The sequence below is a fragment of the Polistes canadensis genome, unplaced genomic scaffold (assembly GCF_001313835.1).
Source record: "Polistes canadensis isolate GaletaPanama2010 unplaced genomic scaffold, ASM131383v1 scaffold_12, whole genome shotgun sequence".
Lineage (NCBI taxonomy): Eukaryota > Metazoa > Arthropoda > Insecta > Hymenoptera > Vespidae > Polistes > Polistes canadensis.
In genome coordinates, this window is record NW_014569559.1 from 2,804 (window position 1) to 27,874 (window position 25,071).

At 38.0% G+C, this 25,071-nt stretch overlaps 1 protein-coding gene across 7 annotated transcripts; it reads left to right on the plus strand.

The window, feature by feature from the left end:
- Nucleotides 1-1,878: 1,878 nt before the first annotated feature.
- On the plus strand, nt 1,879-23,747 carry LOC106793210 (hairy/enhancer-of-split related with YRPW motif protein 2-like). 7 transcript variants are annotated; one of them, XM_014759963.1, is made up of 6 exons: nt 1,879-2,426; nt 2,545-2,807; nt 14,187-14,316; nt 21,635-21,818; nt 21,954-22,214; nt 22,289-23,747. In XM_014759963.1, exons 2-6 carry the CDS (start codon nt 2,743-2,745, stop codon nt 23,134-23,136), a joined length of 1,488 nt encoding a protein of 495 aa, XP_014615449.1. In that variant the 5' UTR covers nt 1,879-2,426; nt 2,545-2,742; the 3' UTR covers nt 23,137-23,747. The 7 variants fall into 7 exon arrangements, with proteins under 7 accessions (XP_014615449.1, XP_014615448.1, XP_014615453.1 ...); XM_014759962.1 differs by having other exon boundaries at nt 1,879-2,807; XM_014759964.1 differs by lacking the exons at nt 1,879-2,426; nt 2,545-2,807 and adding an exon at nt 5,426-5,464.
- The last annotated feature ends 1,324 nt before the right edge of the window (nt 23,748-25,071 follow it).

The following is a 25,071-nucleotide window of genomic DNA, read 5'->3' on the forward strand; positions in this document are numbered from 1 at the left end:
ATATATAGGATATTATACTTTGATGATTATTGAAGTAATCATTTCTTCTATAATACTTATTTGTATGTGAAGAAATTGTTGTCTTATCGCACTATTCTTAATAGTCTATAGAATACTTCAAACATCTACATTTTTTTAATTCATTACTGATAGTTAAATAACTTTTACTATTCTTTAAAGGAATATTCCTTTAATCAATTTTTTTGTCGAAATTACACGGTAAACCTATTAAGGAACATAAATCATTAATTTGTTTCACTATATCATAGAAAGTTAAAAAAATGACAGTGTATTCTTTAAGGTATATTTTTGAAAAGTTACTACAGATGTTTTAGCATTTCTTTTCTATCAACGTACCTTTAATATAATTATTGATCGTTATTAGAAATGATTACGAAAGTAGAGAAGCTACAAAAGAAATAGAAGAAAAAAGATTTTAGAGGAACGTAGGTAAGAAAAAGGATAAAAAGTGAGGATGCATAACGCGTTGATGCTCTCTTCAAAAGGCGCACGCGCACGTGCATTCACGCATTATGAAGTAATGATGCAGTGGATGGGAGTGCGAGAGTGAGAGAGTGAAGAGAGGTTGAGCGCGTGACAGAACACGTGACAGAACACGTGACCAGGAGCACACGGAGCTCGCGTGACTGGCCTCGTGACGTCAAACGCACGTGTCGCATAGCGTGGCAACTGCCTTGCTCCACCCTCCTCGCTTCGTTCTTACTTACTCACTCTCTCTCTCTCTCTCTCTCTCTCTCTCTCTCTCTCTCTCTCTCTCTCTCTCTCTCTCTCAACATACTGCACTCTGACGTGGCTCGCCTTGTAAGTGGTCAGTAGCGTCTCAAGTTCTCGCTTTACCCTCCTTCGCCAACGCAACTTATAGTCTTTTGACAAAGGCTTACACCTAGAAAGTCATCATTTCTTCAACCATTTTTTCAACCATTTTTTCAACCATTTTTTCTTTCCCAACTCTTCTTCTACTCTCTAATTCCCTCGTACGTAAGATCTAATCATCGTTATGCGACAATGCCTATGATTTATTTAACACTGGGTGGACTAATTGTAAGAAGACTGAAAAGAAATTCTAGTACTTGTATCTTATTCCTTTTAGAATACATGTCGATTACATGTCGATTATTTTCCAACGATTATAGGAACAAGAGAATTTGTCAGCAATATATTTGCATAGTATGTATTTATGGTAATATATATGTACGTACAAACATATAGAAGAAAGATATAAGAATACATGAAAATACACTTTGATTTTCTTCTTACATTTGAAATGTTATAAATGCGATATGACGAATGTGTTACGAGTTTGCGCGTCGTTAAATTCATTTCGGAAACGTTCATTGCTCTATATAATTTTATCAAGCCAAGAGAACAACACGGTAGATTATTGTGACTACACGTCGTTGCTTTGTTAACGCCTTGAAATATTCATCTATTGTTAGTAATAAGTTTTAAAGTTGTTTTCACGAGAGAGATTTTTCTCGTAGGAAGAACAAAAATACTATTAAATTTACGCATGCGCGCGCGTATGTGTGTGTATGTGTACGAAAAGACTGGATTAATTAAATGAATAAATATTGAAAAATAACAATTAAGAGCGATTAGAAATCTCCTTATGAAACGACACAAGATTGCTAGAAGAGAAGAAAATAATATGATAGGTAGTAATAAGGTAGTAGGGCACCAAGTTAGATACATTCGCTCTCTTCCACTTAACAAGAGATTGGAGTAGACGAGCTAGCAAGCGAGGAAACGAGCTAGCAAGCGAGGAAACGAGCTGTTTGCAGGGACGCCATGCGTTACAAGCGAAAGGCGCTTCATCGAATTAACGATACAGGTTTCTCAGCGTTATTTATTCTTTCCCAAACTTGAAATTGTGTATACGACTAAGGATTGTTCGCGATTTAAAGAGTGTACGTAATTGATAAATATTTAGCAAGTTGTTTTATTTGTAAAAAAAGAGGAAACGAAACTGGCAACACGGCCCTGAAATATCCCCTCTCTCTCACTCGATTTTCTCATTCTCTCTATCTCAGTGACTCTGTGTAAGAGAGGAACATATCGCGTGGAATTTCTCGGTCGAACGAGTCAACGGCCTTATCGATGTGTATACACTCGGTGAGTCGCAACGGTTACTGTCACGGCAGAGAACTCTAACGTTTTTGCAGTTATTCAATTTTCCATCCCACACACAAACGATGTTTTAAAGTGTCTCGATCTTTCTGAACGCGCGGTTGTGATATCTCTGTTGCGCGCGCACTAGTTAACGAAACACGGAGAGAGAAAGGGCGCCAGTACAAACTTTGCCGGGAAACTGGATGTGGAAAGTCGAAGAAACGTGGCCGATCCACGGGTTGCACTGAATGTGCCAGTGATTTTCCGGAGGCGAATCTAACATAATCGCTTTACAAGTGCGTGCGATCGATCAAGAAGACCCTTCCAACTATTTTCGTGCATGCGCGTGCCTTTTTTTTTATCCCTTTCCTTCGTCCTAGTCGTGCTAATCGAGCAATCGTAGTTTCCTTGCAGAAATACCACCAACATTTTTCAATTTTCAAGAAGAGAGCGGAGGAGCTTCGTCTTTGTCACGTTCTTCAACTTTTTCAAGTATCAAAGCAAAAGGCTTTGAAAAGGATCACCCAATTCGGTTGATTCCAACGAGTTTGAAAGAGCGTTTTCGCTAACTTTTGAAAGACACTCTGACGTAACTTCGTTCTATGCTTCAAGATGATGGAGACGCAGAATTATTGGAAAGACAACTCCACTCATACTATGCAAGTCAAATACGAGAGGTAAGACATAGAATGCTCTTTGAAACGCTAGTACTATAAACAGAAAGTAATAAGTATAAGCTTAAGGGGCTGTTGATTTTCAGTCGATCAGTCATATAGCAAAGCGCGTGATTTCGAGTCAACAGATAAGACATTAGTCGTTTCACAATGTAAAAAGAATCGAAGAACGTTCATTGCCTTGACAAAGCAACGTGCACCAACGTTTCATCTCGTTGCATCAAAAAACATTACTTTTTTCTTTTCTTATTTATTTTCTTCTTACAATGAATGAAAGTTAAATCATCGCTTCACAAAATAGCATTTTTCGTATGAAAAATATTTCTACGATCTACTATCATAATTTGAAATAATTCAATCCTTCTTTTAACTCGTCATTTAATTATGTAACGAGCAGCGGTAAATGTCAAATATGTGTGTCAGTTAAAGTTTTGCGTAGAGATACATACATATGTATAATATATAAATAAGTATGGAATAGAATTTGATAGTGTGTGCACAAGTCGTTTATGAGGGCATGAATCAGACAGAAAGATAGGGAAAAATTCCATTCATGGAAAATTGAAAGAGAATAATGTTCATAGTCGTATGTATGGTAGGTCAACGATATCTGTTTTTCTCGTGATCAAAATGCTTCTGAAAATAATCAAGTGTGAGCAAGTAAGACGGCCGTTATCGCGGAAAATACTCAGGTGGTTCGATTTAGACTTTCTTACATCGCCCCTTGTGCTGATAATCAAATACTTTCGCAGATATCGCTATTTTATTTGTCTTTTCGAAAGTATCCACCGCAAAAAATTCATGGCCGTGTTATTAGTGTGCTGTAGATAAGATAAATAATCGCATGAAGATCTCTTTTATTCTTTCTCATGTTGATCGAGCGCCACAACGTCACGTAGTACGCGTATTTTTTGGCTCGGTCGCTCGCTCGACCAAATTAGATATTCGAACGTATAAGCAAACGTTCAAGCGTTTCTTAAAACGCTGATCGCTCGACGTCGATGACTTTTCTAATTTGCTATTTTTTCATTTTTCCATTTTTCCACTTTTTTAGTTCGTCCGTACGCCGTTGGATAATGAAACGCATTTCTATAGATCTATATTTATTCCATATTATTACTCTTTGCTTTTTTAACCCTAAAACTACAAACTAGGGTAGATATCTACCCCTGGTTTTTCGAAGTTAAATGAAGATTTGATCGTTTTTCAGTACTTTAATTTATTTAAATCGATTTTTCACCGATTAAACTTTAGTAAAATTGAATTTGCTCTTTACCATTCTCATAAAAAAAAAAAACACGAAAATTCATATATTTAAAAATCTGATTATTGCTACCAGAACAGTTTTTAAGACTAAAAACCCTTATGGTAAATATATACCCCAGTTTGTAGTTTGAAGAAAGATAAAGAAAATTTGTAAAAGTCGTATAAAATCTTGTTTATTTCATAAAAAAGATCCCACAAATTGCTTTTATTTATTCGTATTAGCTTATTTATTATTCGCGGAGAATGGAGAAGTAGGTACTTAAAAATAAAGTAGTAATTCTTAAGATGATTTGCTCGACCTTTATTTATTTCATTTTCATTATCTCTTAATTATTTTCTCAGTAATAAATGAACGATCTAGAATGAGGAATAGCCGGTTTCCCTTTCAAAATCGTCGCTTCGAAAGCGAATCGCGAAATGGTGCGCAGTCGAACGGAAAAGAAGTCTCGTACTGACGCAAACGGGATCAGTACCTGCGTCATGGAAAACGACGAAAAGATTATTACGGAACTTGGTGGATTCTCTAAGAAATCATTTCGTTAACCATCATCACTACTAAGTACGAATTTTTTCTTTGCCTTTTTTGTCTTTTTTCGTAAAAGGTAAAACAGTTGACGAAATTCTAACATTGAATTTTAATGTAAATAAATTCGTAGAGTATTATCATTAGAGTGTAGGATTATTCGGTGTGGCATCTCGAATATAGGCGTATCTGTAACATGTACCTATGTACATAAATACACGCGATTACATGGAGGTATGTACATACATGGTCAAACTAGTGGAAAAGTAAAATGTGCTCGTTTTCAAGCCACGTTTTCGTTTCTCCATCCTCAGTCACGTAAGCACTGTCCGCACTCATTTATGCGTGGGAATTCGCATACTCGGGCAGCAGCAATGGCAGCAACCTTTGGATTATCGATTGCTTCTCTCGCCTCGCCTACTTACTCGAACGCTAGTTATCTTTTTCCGTCGCGAGCTGGATTTAATCTCGAAATCTCTTTCCGTTCGTGCTTGCCTTCGCGTTTTCTCCCGTCGTCGAAAAACTCTAAACTCTTTAAATGTAGAAACAATAATATCTACTTATACTCCTATAAAATAATTCTCTCTTTGAAGGTGCTAGTTTTCTTTTATTTCCTCTTTCTGTTCCCTAATTAAAATACTCCTAATATCTATGTACTATTGAGATTTATCGATGCGAATACACAGACGCATCGTGTTTCGCCTTCTATTCCTTGTAAGAAAAAAATGAAGAGAAAGATCGTTCAATGGTTACTCCTTACATTAATCTTCGACTACTACTTACGGCTGCACGCTGATTGCTATGAACGCGACGGGAATTTATGAAGGCTCCGGATACTTTACTACCGTTAAGGAATGGGAACGCGAAGGCAGTGAGTGCAAAAGTGTATGCTCGACGAATCTTTTACCTCGTAGTATTTCAACAAAAATTACTTTTTTGAACCCGCTTTTCTTTATTTTATTTTCGATTGGAAGAATTCATTCATATTCTTCTTCCTTAGAATATAAGTATTAAATACACGAGTCAAGGGTATTAAAAAAAACAAGATCTCTTACATTCCCTCATTCACGATAATTAAACGTACATTTTTGTTCATCTCCAGAGCCGCCAGGTAAGGAGGAAGAAAGTATACGAAAGGGCGACAACGAGCGCTTTGTAAAATTTCATTCATTCGTTTAAAAAGACTAACGAAATCAGATTATCCGAAGAACCACCCCACCTCTTCTCGTATGCGTAGTTTATTAGAACATTCGAAAAAATACAAGGGAGAAGAATTGATTTTTAATATTGACACTCTCATATGCATAAAAATACATATTTATCATTCGTATAGGGAATTTAGAGTCAGTTTTAAACGTCAAGGCTTTCAGAGTGGCGGTGGGATGCTTGGATTGCTACGCCACGCCACGCCACGCCACGCCACGCGCGCACTGATCTTATCTTCCAAATTTTCCATTATAGATCCCCTATGACGTCGTCAACAGGTTTTCGGAAATTTTATCGTATTCTATGTTGCGAATGATTCTAAAGTTACTTTTTCTAGTTTTCGAACACTAATAAAACTTGCTTTTCTCATTTTTTTTCATTTCTTTTTCATTTTTTTTTTAATAATAAAGCACGAAAAGACGCGTGTACGAAATATTAGCGTAGTCATTTCGAGCTGATAGTTGTTATCATCGGTCGACACGTTTTATAAATACGAGATGAGCGTACGTACGATAATAGAGTTAATTCTTTTTTAATAAGTTAGGATCGTTTCTAACAGACATGAAAATTCACCTCGTGTAACGTAAGACAACAACCTAATTTCATTTCTCTGATTTCGATCTCAAAAACAAACATCTCTTTCAGATTAAACGATTATTTTCTATTCACAGTCCGAACTATTGGAATATATGTATGTATGTGTTACCGTCGAAATCAGTCATTGCTATTATTCATCGACATTGTTATCAATGCAAAGCTCCTTCAAACGAAGGAATTGTAGCGGGGTATGGGATTGTTTGTTGAGGGGCGGAGGGGGGTTTGAGGCGGGCCTGTGCTCGAGAATGTATTCTTTTCGACGTTGTTTAAATAGTAATTTGATATTCTATAGGATATCAAAGTATTATGTTCGATGCCTAGGAAAAACTTTGTAAAAAGTCTTATTTGCGACTTCGTTTGAAGGCGCTTTGCATTGATAACAATGCCGAGGAATTACTAGCAATGACTGATTTCCGGCTTCGACGGTAACATGTGCATGTTGAAATATTAGATTTATTTAGTCAAAGGAGAGAGTGAATAGTATTGTTATGTGTGAGATAAGATTGTCTGGAAATTAAATAGGATTCCTTTGACGGGTACGGGTGTTTTTGATTGTCAGGCGACACCGCTTGAGACAATCGCCAGATATGTGGTCGTACCAAAACCCTTGGAATATTCTCGATCCGGAAGGAAGGAAGAGTCTAGAACTTTTATGATCTGGAATGATCGGGAAATTTCGATAAATGATGCGAGAAAAGAACAAATGATGATAAAGAAAATAATTAATATAATATATAGGCAACGAAAAGAGCCAGTGGCACGTTCGTTCGTTCGTTCGTTCATTCATTCATTCATTCATTCATTCATTCATTCGTTATGTTCTGACATTGTACTATGTCTACGATGAGTGTGTGTGTGCTTGTGGTTTATAATAAAGATAGAATAAATACAATAATATCCTCATTAATATTAACAGAATGTACATATGTAAAAAGAATTTCATTAGCGCGTGTCCGCGTGCTACGATCGAACTCACACTTTTACGCTCCCATAAAAACCCTTGACGTTTTCGCAGTAATCGATCTCTCTTAATGATTCTATAAATAATTGTCGATCCAGAAAGATCGACAATTTTCAAACGTTATGCGATCCTGATCGTAACTTTACTCTCTTAAATGAATAGAAGAGAAATTCTTTTTTCACGATGCTTTGTCGATAGAATTTGAAAGAAGAATTTTCGGCAAATTTGTAATATATTATATTATATACGTCAATACACTTACTTATTAACGCATGTATAATAGCTACGTAGGATGGAAAATTTCAATGATAAAATCGTACGTGTCACGATAAGGGGTCGCCATGGCACATCTTTATGCTGTCTTTTTTTATGAATTCTTTTCCAATTTTTTCATTTTTTCATGTTTTCATTAGATTTTTCTTTCTGTTGTTCTACGGAAGAATAAAAAAAGTTAACGAGAAGCGTGCATGCGTGTTTGCGTGCGCGCATGTATTTGTATGCAAGAGAAAGAGAGAGAGAGAAGGAAAGTGAGAGTTACCTTGAAAGCGCACGTGTAGTCGCGCGTGCTTGCCCCGCAAGAGCGCATTGTTTAATTGCACACCGTAACCGGTGTAACGTACGACAAGCGTACTTGTACGCGCGAACGTGTGAGTGTGGGTGTGGAAAATAGTACTAAACTATTCGTTCGAGGATGCGACCGCTGTGATTCATTTTACAGTCGAACGATCGATCGAACATACTTTCCAATATGCCAAACATGAGCCAAGCTTTGACCAAACATAATTGGAATTTTCTTTTCTTTGAAAAAAAGAAAGAATGAAACAAAATTGGGTGAGTTTGAAAGAAACATTACGTTTAGGTTTTCTGTGAGATCGAGTCAAGGTTATAATCGCACAAATGTTCGAAATTGGGGTCGAGCATTGCCGAATTTACCGGTGCCGGTCACGTTCTATTCCTAGAATCGTGAAATATAGTAGGTAGTGTTCGATGCTTAACGTGCACACGTTCTCGATATGCGAATGAATTTTCTTGTTATGAATGTGTACGTGATAAAATAAATGAAAATTAAAAGTATTCGTGGTTTGTGTCTTTTTCGGAATCGTTGAGCTAGGCGATCAAGAATGATGCTCACTTCTGACCATTATAACAAAGGATGGATAAATGTATAAACGATCATAAACACGCAACACCACAGTATGACATGTATGCACATGAGATAAGAGACGCGAAACGTTATCAGAAGTTATTATCGAAATCGAATTATTTTGGTGTTATGACGAGATAACAGATCAAGTTTTATCTTTCTAAAGTCTTAAGATATGATTATGTGAAGTATATATTTGTCAATAATTATTAAGTAGAAAAATTGTCGATAAATATGAAGAAGAAAAAGGAAAAGAAAAAGGAAAAGAAAAAGGAAAAGAAAGATATTTAAACGTTGCATGCAATGATAAATCGTCCAGTTATTGCATCCATTATTTACATTAGATTCTTTCGAACTTTTATCAAGAGAAATCTTTTTACGAATCGTATGAAAAATAAAAATATTACAAGTCGCGATAAAAAGAAAAGTAAAAATTTGAGCATGTATGGGATATATTCAGACAAAAAATTCACGTAATTACGTAAGAAAAGTGGTATCATCTTTTTCTTATTCTTTTCTTCTCTCTTCTATTGTCAACGTACTTTCAATTGCAAGACGATTTCTCCTATTTGACGACTCGTAAGTCCACGAGAATGAGACCGAAGCGTGGTGAGGCTAGCTTTAGTATCTCGCAGGTGGAAAAGGAAAGACGAAACGTCGAGGAAACGTGCGAATCATAGTTGTTTGAGCTCTGAGTGGGGCGAACGAGTTGGCACGAAGCAACGCGTTTCAGCAAGAGAGTCACGTTGTCCGACACGCGCTATGCTGACACTCGAGCGATCTATGTAGGTTAGTATTTTTACATAGCGAGCAAGCCGGTATCATACGAACGGAAGGGAGACGCGACATGTTTGCTTGCCTGCTTGCTTGCCTGCGACCATGTACGTGTGTACGTAAGCTCTCTATGAGCTATGTTTGCTAGGGGCCGATGAACGCAATCAAACGACAATTCTTTTGGTCGTCGATAGGCCGAATATCAATAGAGTATCGATACATGCGTATAGGCATTCGAATCAATTTTTCTATTTCAAGAAGGAAAGATTTCATATTCATTGATTACATGTGCCGAAGGCAGGCATTCAAGGCTACCTACCGAGTTCGTTGGACGAAAGAATACTATAAAAACGATAGATAGCTCGAAGCATTTCTATTTAAAATACACTATGCTCTCCATAATAATTATAGTATCGTGCGCGCGTCGTCTCATCGACGACCGATATGCAACGATTCGGTGAGAACCGGCACGCAAGGTTCACGTGATGCGCACACTTTGTTGGAAATTCTATTTTAACTCATCTCTGGTAGCTTCTCTGAGCGGTGTTTCATTTTAATTATAACTAACGTGGTATATTATTATTCTACGGCGCATCCTTGACCTTTCGCAACGGTACCCTAGCGTCATCGGCAAATAAACATAGAGCCTTTGCGAGAACTTTTGATACTGTTCTTACGTAATTAAAGAAATCGCGACACTCGCGCAAGCAAATTCGAGCGGAGATGGAACATACTTGATTTTCTATTTTGTTGTTTATACCGAAAAGAGAGAGGAAGAGCACCCGAATTAATTAGTCAAATAGAGTGAAAATAGTTTTATCGAGTGAAGGACAAAATCATGGTGTTCTTTCGTTAAAAGTCGTGTACGATAACGCACGATAAAAACATTCGGAATCGAACGATTTTCTTTTTCTCGCCAAAGGAACGCCGCACGAGTTTGGGAAATTTAGTTCGATGAAAGAATCGCGAAATACTCCATGTACTCGTGTACACTGAGGACCTTGAAACACTTCCAAAGGTTTCTTTGCAAATGAAATCGTCTGTTAGGAAACCTCTTTACTTGCCGTTCGTACGGTAGTAAGTCCCTTTGAGAAAATGATTAAAAAACAAACCTATTTTGCTGTCGTTAAACGGGCGCTTGAGAACAAGAAATAAGACGTTTATGCGTGCATAAGAATCTGCTATTATGTAAATATCGGTAGATGCATTCACGCGTTCTGTTTGGAGAATACAATTATTATGTATATATTATCGCGATGAATCCTCGAACTTGTATCTAGTCTCTATCACTCGAAGATTGTAATAGCCAGGTATCACTTTTTCTTATTTTTTGTTCTTTACGACTTACGTGATCACAGATTAACGTGATAACGTTTGCAACACGCTCGAAATGTCGCATAGGCCAGGCAGGTGCACCATCATTGTTATAATTAGTGATTGGCATGTGACTGACAAGGAGCTGCTCAGTTTTCCAGCTTTTATCTTCTCTTCATTTCCTCTCGTCTTTTTCCCAATCGTCAGGATTGTTATCGATCTATGTGCGTATGCATGTGAAACATCCTCATTTCAATTCATGTCTCGTCACGTTGTCGTCATTAATTAATTAACTAACATACCTACCGTTTGCCAGCGTAGGTACAGGCGAAACGATTCGATTAAACTCAGCTTGAGTACTATTTATGTAAGCATTTACCTACTTCATTACATACACAATTGCACATTATCACTTGGTGCAAAGAAAAAGACTAAAAAATAAGGGTAGGAAAGAAAAAGAAGAAGAAAGTATCGGTGAATTATATTTCGATACAGCCGAATACTCTAATAAGAAGTAAACGAACATAGAATATTTAATAAAAACAAAAAGCTTGGCCGCGTAATCAAAATAGTGGTGGAAATCGCGACTGTACAGGTATAACGACGCGTCAATCGTAATCGATGCAGCGAATACATACATACATATAATATTGTAGGATTTTTATAATGGGAAAAACAGTTTTATTCTAATCTCTATAACAAAACACAGAATCTCTCTCTTTCATCGCTCAACACTCACTCTCCTTTGTCGCTCGTGCATTCATTCATCGCATCCACACCGTCCTTTATTTCGTCCGTTGTATTCGGTTACTTAAAATCGAACAAATGCCTATCGTCTTATACTAACAAACCAGCGTTTTTGTAGACAGACCTAAAAGATAAGACGGCGACGCTTACCGTCTTCTACGATATATAAATCGAGCGAGTAAGCGATTCAATTCTATCGTTGCGTAGTAGGTGATAACGATAGAAAATCTTACAATAAGATGTTGCTCTCGTACACTGGTAGTATTATGTAGATGAAACCGTTCCGCACGTGCGTCCTAAGTTCGCGAACGTTTACCGATACGATGAAAGTGAAAAAATAAAAAATAAGCCTGGGCGTGCATAGAGGTAATTTATGTATCTATAATACACACATACTCGTACATATCGTGCACACTATACGTATATAATTTTCTTCGTTGCTGTGTCCAATTTTCTATTAAATTGATTTAACAACGTAAGTCTATACCTTATTTCAAGGACGTGAAAGAAAGAAAAGTAGCGAATAAGGATATAAAGAATCGTTAAAATAAAGGTTCGAACTCCAGCCTTATAGCTCTCGATGCGACATCCCACACGCGTTTGCGATATACCTATGTATATGTATGTATAATATCGATTATCGACTGTGTGACTAATACGGCCTGCATTATTTCACGAACGAGGAACACGTATCCGATAAAGAGTTCTAAAAAAAAGCTTGGCTACCACGTACTCTTTTGCTAATAATAACGTAATATTTTAACACAGAGAGCTCGTGCGAGCGCAATTTTCACGGAGATAGGTAAGTAATATGCATGTACAAATGAAGACACTACTCGTCTCACGATGGTTTACTTCGCACACTTGCGCGATATCTCTATCTCGCTATTTTTTCCTTCCTTCTCTCTCTCCGTTCTTAATAGCGACTGGTGGTGGTGGGGTCCCTTCTTAGGTCCGAGTCTTTGCGAGTGGGTGTTTTAAGTGCTATATATATATGGATATAATACATGAAAGTGAATGCACGCACGCACGCACGCACGCACGCACGCACGCACGCACGCACGCACGCACGCACGCACGCACGCACGCACGCACGCACGCACGAGCAAGCTAACACGAGCAACCACGGACTCCGAGATGCGATGTAAAGGTCGTTGAAGGACGTCGTGAATTGCAAACGCCATTATCTGCATCTTTTCAGAGCAGATCTCGAACCGGTAGAAAAGAACATTCTTTCTTTTCCATCTTTTCTTCATTTACTTTTTACTTAATTTTAAAAGATGCTTTCGCAAAAGGGAGCACATATTAGCGCGTATGTACCTACATAGCAATAGTAAATGTCAATCGCGAAGCGACATGTCCGAGTAAAGTTTTCGGTTATTTTCATGATCATGGAAATTTAGTTTTCTTGAAAGATCTTGGAAAGTAAAAGACAAGCGTTCGCTTATAGATGTCTCTTAAGTATCCCATCTTTTCCATTATATATTCCGTACATTAGAAGATGAGATCTATGGAAAGGGAAAAGAAGCCAAGGGGAGAACGATCTATAAGAGAGTCACATGCAAGAAAATGTCAACCACGCGCGCGCGTGCGAGAACACGAGGCATAGTTTTCTTAGGCATAACCAGTTCGGCCTTCCTGCGTTGAGTAATTTCTTACACCGATAAAATAGATGGTGAATGTGTGCGTGCGCAAACATTCGCATGCGCATTATGTGCTCTCTAGAAAGCACGGCTCCTTACTTCGGCAAAACTTTATTTCATTTCAATAGATTTCTCTTTTTACTGACTTTTGTGTCATCGTCGCGTCAACGTTTGTTTTCCGCGTTGTGATAGATAATTCGTCTCTTTCGTGACTGTGATGTAGGTCGATAAGCGAAAACGAGCTCGGCCTAAATACGTAGTGAAATTGATTTTATTCCAAGAGAGCTAGAGCAAAATTTGCTGTCTGTTAAAAGAAAGAATATGTTCGATATGCAATAGGAGGGGTATGCATTGTCTTGAACTTTTGATTTACTTTTGATTTACTTTTGATTTACTTTTATATTTACCAGTCGAAATGCCTTACCTACTGTTATAGAATCGCGATTAATGACGACCTATCGAGTAAAAGAACGTGTGGTTACTCGTGTATGTAGATAATTAACGTCTCGTGCTATAATCTTACGACTTTAGTTTCGCTGATGTCAACGAAATTTGTTAGTTTACTCTCTCGCGAATCTAAATTATTATTAGAACTTGATCACATATCGTCGGTTTAAAAGGCACGATTCGATGCTCGCTATTTGAAAAAATCATACTCTAAGGATGGATAAAAGCTAGCAGCAAGCCTCTTTAAGTCGTTTACTATTGCGCGGGAATGTAAAAAAAATGTTATACATATGCATCTCCTGTAAATTTGATAAGCAACGACAATGCCGTTCATGTTTTTGCCTGGCTCGCGGCGCATACGAGCCAGATACCAGCTTTTTCCGTATGCCTCTTCTTATAGGAAAGAAAATCTATAATGGAGTATAAGCGTGCCGCTAGGTATAACTTCGGTATAGCCTCGATATAACCTCGGTATAATCTCCAGTATAATCAGGGTTATTGACTGAAGCTCCATCGCTTACCGAGCTATTTCAAGTATTACGTACATTACGTAAATTGTCGTTAATTCTCTTTCGTCTTATTCCTTCAAAGACGAGCTATAAACAGCATCATATTTCTCTTCAATTACGGATTTCTTTATATATATGAAAGTGGATGATTTTATAAATTTGAAATGTTGGCGAATATCCTTATATATAAATATGTTACCTATGTTAACCACTATTTTTATGTACACATATACGTTAATTATATTTTTCAGTTTGGATGGAAGATCCTGCAAAGATGAAATTTATAGAATTGGCTTAGGGACAGGTTATTGCGAAGGAAACTTGAATTTCGCTACCGCCTCGGAGGACGATGAAGTTTACACTAAGAAGAAGGTTTCTAGAGTAAGTCTTTCATCTTCAAAGATAAGTATTTGCATTTTATTTTTGCATAATTTTAGTTTCGCCTTCTTTGTCTGTTAAATTCCTCTATTAATTCCTTTTAATTCCAAGTATTTACGTTAAATTATTTGTGTACTTAGTGTAGTACTTAGTGTGCCAACATATATTCACCTAGGCTTATGATACATGTCGATATTTTGACGAATCTAATCGAGGATATCTGTATGTATTTATAAGTTAGAATTCCCCGATAAATATGGGCCGCCGCACGACTCTGATGCGTCGTGGAAGAAAATACTGAGGAAGAATTGTTTTCTCGTAGCACGTGCCATACCACCACGTTCGTTTATCAATCGCGCGACGAACGAACGCAATATTTCTTGGAACGCTACCCCCTCTCCCCCTCTTTCTCTAAGAGTTTTTCTCTTGATAATAGGTTGCGCCGTTTTTATAATTAAACAACAATTGAAACGTAAACAGCTTTTTAGAGTCTTTCCTTTGAATCCCTGTTTATCATGCTTCGACTATTTAATTAAAAGAAACTTATCGATCGTCTCTCGTGCGCAACCAAAATGTACGCTAAACGTAGATGCAATTGTAATCCCTTGTGTATGAGCGGACCAGAAGGAATAATGAATCTTCGAAAAGTGGGAGAAGGGACCGAATCGTTGACAAATGAATAACGATCAAGCAACGATTAAAACTTCACGCGACTTTTCATTATTCTTTCAGATCGCAAAGCGTTTACACAAATATTACACACGCATATACCTACTTGACATTTCTTCAATTCGATATCTCGATGAAATGAAACTTGATGAAAAAAGATGATTGGATTTATTCTAATTTCGACATATGTATTGCAGTTCGATGTAAATAGAATTTGGTAGAAATCTACGTACACATCTACTCGATTAGAGCAGAAAGCGATAAAACTGACGAAAATGTAGACGCGAGTGTGGCTAATGTGGCGAGGTAAAATATTCTAAGTATATATGTACATATGTATTTACATATGCTGTATGCAGAGCTGTTTCGTTTGTTGCACACTCGCGTTTGCCCGATCACGTGCAGCTGCGCGAGTCGCGTTGCGTCGCGTTCAAAGTACAGCTTATTACTTGGATACTCTAAACAAATGTTTCTCTTTCCCTTTTTAACGGGCTAGTGTAGTTCGTATCTTGCTCATAATTTCGAGTGACGAGGCGAAAGAGATGAAAAATACTTTGACAATGTTTAACGTTAGAGCTAATGCTTTGGATTACCAGTTGTGATCGGTCGTCGGTCAGTTGGACGCGATGGTCGTGCCACTTTTACATAAGTCTTATGAACGTTTTTAGTGTCTGGGTTTGCATATCGTCTTTCTCTCGTCGGACACGGATATGTTCTTCCTACGTTTACTCAAGTCGACGACGGCCGGCCGCTGCTTCTTGACCTCGAGGTCAAGTTCTTTTCTCGCTTCCTCTCTCCCCTAATCGTGTCTTTTTTTGCTATACCTGCATTTGAATGCAGCGCGCGCGCACACACAAACAATGTCTGTATTTAATAATTTGTATTTATTATTGAATTCACGTTGATTTCACGTTGATTTCACGTTGATTTCACGTTGATTTCACGTTGATTTCACGTTAATACTTCACGTTGATACTTCACGAATACTTTGAAGAACAAACTCTTTATCTTGCGTAGATTTTGAAGAAAGGTTCTATATCCGACTACAATATTAAAATTCTCAAAAAGACGGTATTAATATTTTCTTCGACTTCGAATGGAAATAGCCCTTAAGTATTCCAAATATCAACATACTCTATATAATTACGTGGAAGGGAAATGACGAGAGCCGATAACGATTGTCGGCGAGCCGTGTCATCGAAATAAAACGAAGAGGAAACTTAGGCTTTATCTACGCTTGCGTAATACTCGGCGATTGGATGTTGCGTAATGGACCGCTTAATCCTTCACCGATTGATCATCCGACACAACAACCTATAAGCAACAATATTGCACGCGGATATAGCGAATCCTTTCGAGTTGTTCTCCTTTCGATGACGCAAGCTGCTTGATTGGACTGTTTCTAATAGAGGTGTTTTCTAATTGTTCGCATTTATTGTTTCCCTATAAAAAAAAAGTGGATATCTATATATTTATTAAACGGCCTCTGTAACTATAAAGTTTGGCAGTCGATGAAATCGAATGAAAAGTACCCATAGAACTCACTCCTTCTAGGCGGCATTTCTAAACATGATTGGTCAAGGCGGTACGTGCGAGTTAACGCACGTGGCACGCGTATTTCGTGACACGAAAGCAATTTTATGCCGCCGGATCGATTAATCGACGGTGGGAATACCTGGTTGCTTTCTCGGTCATGGCTATGACTCAGAATCGATCACGTTATGCGTTCGTTCTCTCTTCTAATAACTGCTGTGTCAATTGAGAGGCAAGGTCCAATATAAGATTTGTACACATGTGACTTTTTGTACACATATGTTGCATAAGCACGACAAAATAACTTTTTATTTACTTTAATTCTTCCTTTTTTTTTATTTTTCAAAAATAATACCGATGCAGATTTGAAGGTAGACATTTTTAGTCGAAATTTTATAATGGTTAGAAAGAATAATTTAGTGAATTTGCAAGCAACGTCACAATTGATCCTTCTCGAGAATGTATAAAATTGAAACGCGAAGGGAGCATAGATCGACGGTAGTCAGATTTTTCATGGCCACTATCTTCGTTCGCTTTGTCTATCTTTTTCGGCGCGTATCGTCGACACGTATCGTCGACACGTGTACGTGTCTCGAGATAATTCGGGTCACGAGTGTCTGTTCCTTTCCTTCGATGCTTTTAGTAAGAGCTCGCTGTCCGAACAATTTCGAAAGTCGTTCGACATTTTCGTCGTCGTCGTCGTCGTCGTTGCTTGCTCGCTTGTTTGGTTGCCTGCATTTTCTATCGTTCCTTGAAATCTACCAATGTTTACGGCTGACGTCATCGGAAAGCCTTCTCTTTCTCCTTCGAATTACCATTTATTGGTTAGCCATCATTTCTGATTAAATTTAACAGTCGTTTTGATCAACTTGGAATAATCGATTTATTGTCAGGATCAAATCGTTTCTTACTGAACAATTGTTCTTCGAATATTCGAGCTAAAAGAAGATATTCCTTACTTTTTCATAAAAACGGAAAAAGAACAATATTAAGTGGTCAATTGGATTTTTATTAGTCAAAATCGAGAGATCTAACTGCTTTCGCAGATTATCTGCCGAACAACGCGAAAATAAGATTAAATCGCGACTAGCGGTTATTCGGTATTTCCCGCTTGCTATCGTTTTATCTTCGTTTCAACTTTATTCCGTGCGCGACAATAAGTGCGAACAATTCTCATCGATAAATGACTATGTCACGAGAAACACGATAAATGTTAGAAAAATAAGAATTAAAGTTCTTCTAATATACATATGTATGAGAAGATATTCGAAATATTGTCTAATATAATATTTTGTCATTTTGATCCACCTAAATTCTAATTTGTGACGGTAACACACTCAATTACGATCGTTTTGCATGAATGTCTTATTAGATGATCTAATCCTCTTGTTAATATAAACTTAGAGAACTGGATTGAACGAGCTGGATTTAAGCAGAAAAAAAGTTGACAGGTCAGATGGCACGAATCCTATTTAAGACGTATGTATTATTCGTATAGAGAAACAGAGAGACGCGCGTACATACACACACACACACACACACAAACGCGCACACACACGCACGCACGCTTTATCAATTTCCGCACTTTATCAGTTTGTCGAGCAGTGAATACGATCATCCCCCCTCTCTCTTTCTTTTTGTCTCTTTATTTAAAATATTTTAACTCTCCTTATCGGAGTCTACAAGGGGGATCTCTTTTTCTTGCGTCACGTGCCACGAATCGAGATTTATTGGCACAAGCCGAAGCGTCACGAGAGCTTGATTCGACGACTCACGATTATTTCCAGTTTCCAACGAATAAAAGAGCTACCGGATATTATCAACTTGGACTTCGCGCAATGCTATTAGTATCTTCGAAAGCGGTCGGTCTCTCTCTTCTTTGGTCGGATCGAATCGTCTTTAGTCAGATTCTTTATTTCTTCTTATTTAACTTTCTTTAGTTTTTGTCATATTTATATCCTATGATATATCGATAATATGTTATATTATTTTGTCTTTAATTTCTATTTAACAAAATAATTTCCTAACAATTCGCGATCAGGATATGTAAAATTTGCATGTATAATACATGTGTATAATGCGTGTGTATAATGCGTGTGTATAATGCGTGTGTATAATGCGTGTGTATAATAAATATGCGTATTCAGATTAGTTATTTTTCTCTTAATTCCGTAAATTTGTATATTGAAATGACGCGACGTGGTATTTAAAAGGTAGGCTGTAACTCGAACGATCTTTCGAACGAGCTTGACTTTTCTCAAGTGCTTTTTATAGTTGCTCTTGTCGTCGTCGTCGTCTATATTTTTTTGCTCCCTGTCGTTGTCGTTTTGTCATTCGACAAAAATAATGTATTCCCACTTATTGCATCGAGAACGGTAAACAACGCGCAGCACGTGATTACTCGTCCGATGCGCGTTTTCTTGGGATGGAGCGCGTGCATCTTGATTCTCGCTAAAACGAATTTCATAGAAGGCTTACCAATGCGACTACTAATTGTAATACAAAAACTAATCCGATATTAAACGCATATTCTACAAAAGCGGATATTGTCGGAAAACCTTGATCTCGTTGTATACTTGCCAACCCTTTGTCACCTCTTATTGGCTTCTCGTTGCTGCGAATGATGATTACAAATAGACGAATAATCGGTAGGCTATTTTTTCGTTGGATAAGTCTTCTCTTCGTATGATTGGTGAATCAGACATTTGCGTCAAATGCGTCGATTTTTTTCTATCCTCCAACGCGCGTCATTGAGTTGTTTAGAATATATTTAAGCGGCGAGGCCGGTCCAGCTGTCGCGGATAACAGCTGTCGTCTCATCTCTTTCTAGTATGAATTTCAAATGAAATTCATTTGGACTAACTAGTTTGCTTCGAGTCGAATCTGTCGAATATGCCGAACTTTGTATAAAATGCTTGGTTGCTCCTTTTTTTTTTTTCTTCATTTTTCCTCTTTTTTCCTCTTTTTCCCTCTTCTTTCCCTTTTTCTCGTCTCGCCTTAGTTACGCTGTTGTTATTCCCGTAAATGTGGTCGGAATCCGGTGACGTCTAGTTATCGTTTGAAAAACAGCAAGATTGACTCCTTCTTGATAAACTCTGATCATAATACGAGAACGTCTTCTTGGACTGGTTATAACCGGGCAATGTGATATCTCGACCTCGTTAAAGCGGTTTCCATACTTGTCCGATATTTTTTCATCTTTCTCTTGCATCAACAGAATAGTCTTTTTCCTTCGGGGAGTATTTGAGGTCAATGCGCGGTTCGTAACGTTGACTCGTCGTTTTATTCTATATCTATATTATTATATATAGATGTAGAGAGATCATTCATCAGGAAATGACGTGTGGTTGATGTTGCCTGATTATTATAAAACATTTTCAAGTTATTTCATTAGATTCATCAAAATAACGATTTGCGAAATATCTTTTCTTTGCTTTCTTTCTCGCGGGTAGTATAACTTAAAAAAAAAAGCTCGGTTATATCCAGTTCATCCCGCTTATCTAACGGGACTTCGATGACCTCTTCTTTTCGGTAGAGAAAAAATATTGACGACATTTACAAAGTATACGTACATATCTATGTATTTATGTACATATGTACTTATGCAATACATTCTTGGACGTACAAAGTTGTCACGTAGAATAAGGAGAAATAGGGTGAAATGAGAGAGAAATGAGAGGAAATTGAGAGAAAGGGGAGAAATCTATTTCTATTACTATTCGAAAAAATCCTTCTACCCGGTTTAAATGTTAAATGTTTGAAGTACATATCTGACGTTGGTTAGGCTACACACGGCTTTACTAAGGATATTAAAAAAGTAACACCGTCTTAGCTATTTTCGTCGATCGTTTTTAATATTATAATAGTCTGTTATTACGGAATCGGAGAAAGAAGATGAAAAGATCAGAACGAACGCGCCGCAGAGATAAGCAACCGAAAGTTTCGATTAATTGTAAGTCGTACTTGATATGTACGCTCGCATACCAAGCACATAAGTAAGCGTATATTAGCTAGTAAAGATGCATGTGTGTGTGTACGTGTGCAGTACATTATATATTGCAGATTGTGTAGGTATATGCGTAGATTGAAGGATAGGTTCGTTGGCTCACGTGTTGGGCGTAGTGCATGGCGTTTGCAACACGTGACGTCGGTTTCTCGTCATCACCGAGCGACATCTCCGTCCGCCGCTAAAGTAACAAGAGCTTCGAGGCCGGTGGAACGTAGTCGCTCTCCTGCCATTCGTAAAGGAGGACGTTTCTCTCTGATATATATTAAACAATATATTATTTTTTATATTATTCGCGTAGTGCTAATAATATTTATCTTTCGCATATCTGTAGCGAAACTAATAAATATTACCCCGTTACTCGACGATTTGCAACTATTTCATTACTGACACTTGGTGCATTAGTGCTTTCTTATCAAATTATGTGTTAATTATTGTTACATTAAGTGTTACGACAAATAATACAATTATTGTATTTGCGACTTTTTTTTTGCTGCGCTTTGCTTTCTTTTTTTCTTTCTTTCTGTCATCTTATCGCGGAAACGCACAATGGTCACACACAGTATGGATAATATTTTGAATATGCAATACTATCCGATGACTAATCACGTCGACGCGTCGGTACATTCACCACCACCAAGGAAAAGACGTTGCTTAAACAAAGAGGTAAAGATTGATTCGATGATATAAAAGGAAGAACAAATTTTTTACGCGTCTGTACTCGATTACTCGGATACGAAAATGTTTCGTTGGACGTACGCCAAAGATAGTTCCGTTCAATTCTACATCTACCAAACAATCTCTACTGACAAATAATAACATATATATATAGTTATATATAGAGTTCTATTATAGAGTAATATTATAGTACATTTTATATACAGCACATTTGTTAGTATCGACGGACTGGGATTTATTGTTACTTGCGAATTGAATGCGATTATAACTTGAAATTTGAATAAACATTATTTAGTAATGGCGAGTGTTGCGATAATAAAGTAGTCGTCAAGGGGCTTTTGAAATCTCGGAAAGATTTAATTAATAGTATTTGCGTGCGCGCAACTACTCGATAAATGTGATCGTTGGTAACGATTATTCGTTTTTCCTTTACAGCAAGATCCGATGTCGCATAGGATCATCGAGAAACGCAGAAGAGATCGAATGAACAATTGTCTCGCCGATCTCAGCAGGTTGATTCCCGCGGAATACTTGAAGAAGGGTCGCGGCAGAGTGGAAAAAACCGAGATCATCGAGATGGCTATACGTCATATGAAACACCTGCAAGGTCTTCGACAAGGTTGCTACTTTACTTGCTTTAACGTTGTGCCATTAAGTTAATCACCCACCCACCCTTTCTCGTCCTTCGTTTCGATGTTTTTCGCGAGCAGATGAAAAAATGATGACGGATGGTTTTGCTCGGTTTGTCATTTAGAGACGAAGCAGGCGAGCGTTGTGACACCTGTGCACGCGCACCCCGAAGACAGCGTTGACAGCATTTCCCATTCGGCGGCGGCGGCGGCGGCGGCGGCGGCGGCCTCGACCGCAACCGAGCACTACAGACTGGGATTTCAAGAGTGCCTCAGCGAAACGATGCACTTTCTCATTGAGGTCGAGGGCTTCTACGCTAGGGATTCTCTTTGCGTGCAGTTGACCAATCATTTGCAGCAGCATTGTGAGAAGATCTTGGCCACGAGTGCGTATGTCTATCCTCTATAATCTATAAATCTACGTTGTTTGTGTTTATTTCAAACGAATGGCTTATTTTAGGCGACAGGTTGGGCTTTCCTCAGCCCGAGATGCTGCCAATATCGAATTGCGGTAGTACGAGCGTTACGAGTTACGATCACACGAGCATACCGATGATATGTCAACCTACCGTTCACTCCGATCACGGCTCGAGTTCGGGCGTGAGTTCCTTCGGCGACTCGGAACGTCCTCCGCGTCCGATTGGCGGACATTCCGGTGTTTGTTACAGCTCCGGCATCGTCATACCACCGCCCACGATCCTCAGCGACGACAGTAACCACAGCAGCCATTCGCACAGTACACCTCTTAGCGCGAGTAATAACTATCGTCCTCAGAATTACAAGTTCAAAAGTTCGATCAAACAGAGGTTTTCCGCTGAGAGAATCAAGTCGAGCCCTTCTCCGTGCGCGAGTCCTGAAAAACAAAACAATTCCTCTCATGGCGTGCCAATTTTCGCACTTCACGATGGCGGGGCTTTTTACGTTCCTCTCACCGTCGAGGCTTCCATGTTGAGCCCTCACTTTGGACTTATTCCAGACAACGGACCTGACACGGTCCTTCATCCGATCACCATATCCGTCAATTTTAATCAGCAACATTCGATGTCGCCATCAGCGGCTAGCCCAACCGCGATAACTACCATGACGACGATGACAACTATGACGACGACGACTACGATGACGATGACGACGACAACGACGACGACGACGACGTCAACGACGACGACAACGTCAACGACGACGACGTCGACTACGACGGCGACGGCGACGGCGATTGCGACGGATCCAACGATAACAACTTTGACGAGCAACATCGTAAACGGAGCCATCCCCTGGTCCTCGCAACATAGTCCGATTTATCAAACGTAAAGGGATTCAAGAAAACAAGATCCCGAAAAATATCGAAATATTCGGATCTAAAACTTCTTTCCTTTGCTATTTACTAGCGCACGATTAGACGCATCGCATTGTCATCTTTTCTGGATTCACGAACTATTCGAAAAACATTCCGGAATATTTGCGAAGCGTTTTGCAGCGTCCCTGTATTCGGCGTATATTACGACACCTTTTCTCTTTGTAATAAACTCGTGAAAAATATCAATGGTTCTTTTACGAAACGAAAGAACGCATCACGACGACAAATATTGTCGGCACAATATTGAATGCAATATTATGTACCTACTATATATATGTATACATATTTTAAGTACGATACGTATATGACAGGACTCCATTTATGGAAAAGAGTGACTCGTCTAAATGGAGATATTCCTATACGCAGGAATGATATATCCTATAGTGCGAACATTCGTACCTCCGCATCTTGCGATTAATCGTTTTAGTTCCATTTTATTTCGATAGAACGTTTTTGATAGTTCTAGTATTGCACAAAAGTATTGCATTTTACTATGTATATATATGAGCCGTTTATTTTGAAAGTGGCATAAGTCACTTTTTCAAAAAAATCGAGTTAATTGCAACACTAATTATAATTGAACGGTATCTTTTCATTTTACAAAAAAAAAAGTGATTTATGCTACTTTCTAAATAAACGGCTCATATATATTGAAAAGACAAATTTATTTATTCGAGAGAATAAATTTGTTCCATTTTTACGGATATAGTATATGTATTTAGGAGAGAACAAACTACGTTTCGACAAATGGAGTCCTCTTTATTATTAACGTTACTGTTATTGTTACTATAATAATAATAATAATAATAATAATGAGAATAATAATTATTATTATTAAGACTATTGTTATTATTCTAACGATTACTGTTATTAGTTGTCGAGCACATTGCGCGCATCCACGCGCAATATGTCGAGAGCAAATTTTGTTCAATTACCGAGGCTGTGGGTTGCTTTAGCATTTACAATCGTTCGAAAGAACAAACGATTAGAAGTAGACAAAATATGTTTGAATATTACGAAGAGAAGCTTCTGCTCGCACTTTTGTTTCGGTGTGTCTTGCCTCTCGTCTTGTTACTCTTATTCCTTCTCCCATTCTTCTGTTTCATTCTTTATTGTCTTTTTTTTGTGATCTCTTTCCTTTCACCTTCCACATGGAGTCATCTCAAGAATCTTGGAAAGAAAGTGAAGACGTCACTTCTAGGAAGAAGTTTGATCGTAAAGGACCAAGCACGATGTTAGGTCGGTTTATGATCATGGAATTGGTTGGCAAGTGCTTGTACCGCGCTTTTATTAATTCTTCATTTCATCATTTGTTCTTCATTATTTACATTGTTTGTTCGCTTTTTCTTTAGATCTTTAATTTTTCTCTTCTTGTTAATTTTTTTTTCTTTTAATAAGATGCGACTTCCGCGCATGCAATATTCAGCAAAAATAAGGAACGCTTCGTAATTCGTAATTCTCTTTTTTCGTATACGTATGAAAGTAGAGACCAATATAAATTACTTTATTTTTTCCGCGAAAGTTCATAGATTGCGTTAATAATTAATGATCATTTGCCAAACAGCATTTGTCAATAGGCTCGAACGTTATATGTTAAATCTGTAAAATAGTTCTAATATGAGTTCGTCCGAAAGTGCCTACACAGAGACGTGCGCGAGCGCGCCAACACACTTTGAAGACATCAACGTATACGTGTCGGGTTTGAATCATAAAGTGAACTCGTGTCACGTTCGATCGCGGGATAATTTAGATGTCTCGCGAAACAGGTCTCAGCGACTAAAGACTGACAAAGACCTATATTACATTGAACTCATTGCAAGATCGACTTGTTGCATCAAATATATTTGTAAATTTTATGTTTAGTTGTAACTTTATCACAAAGAATTTAT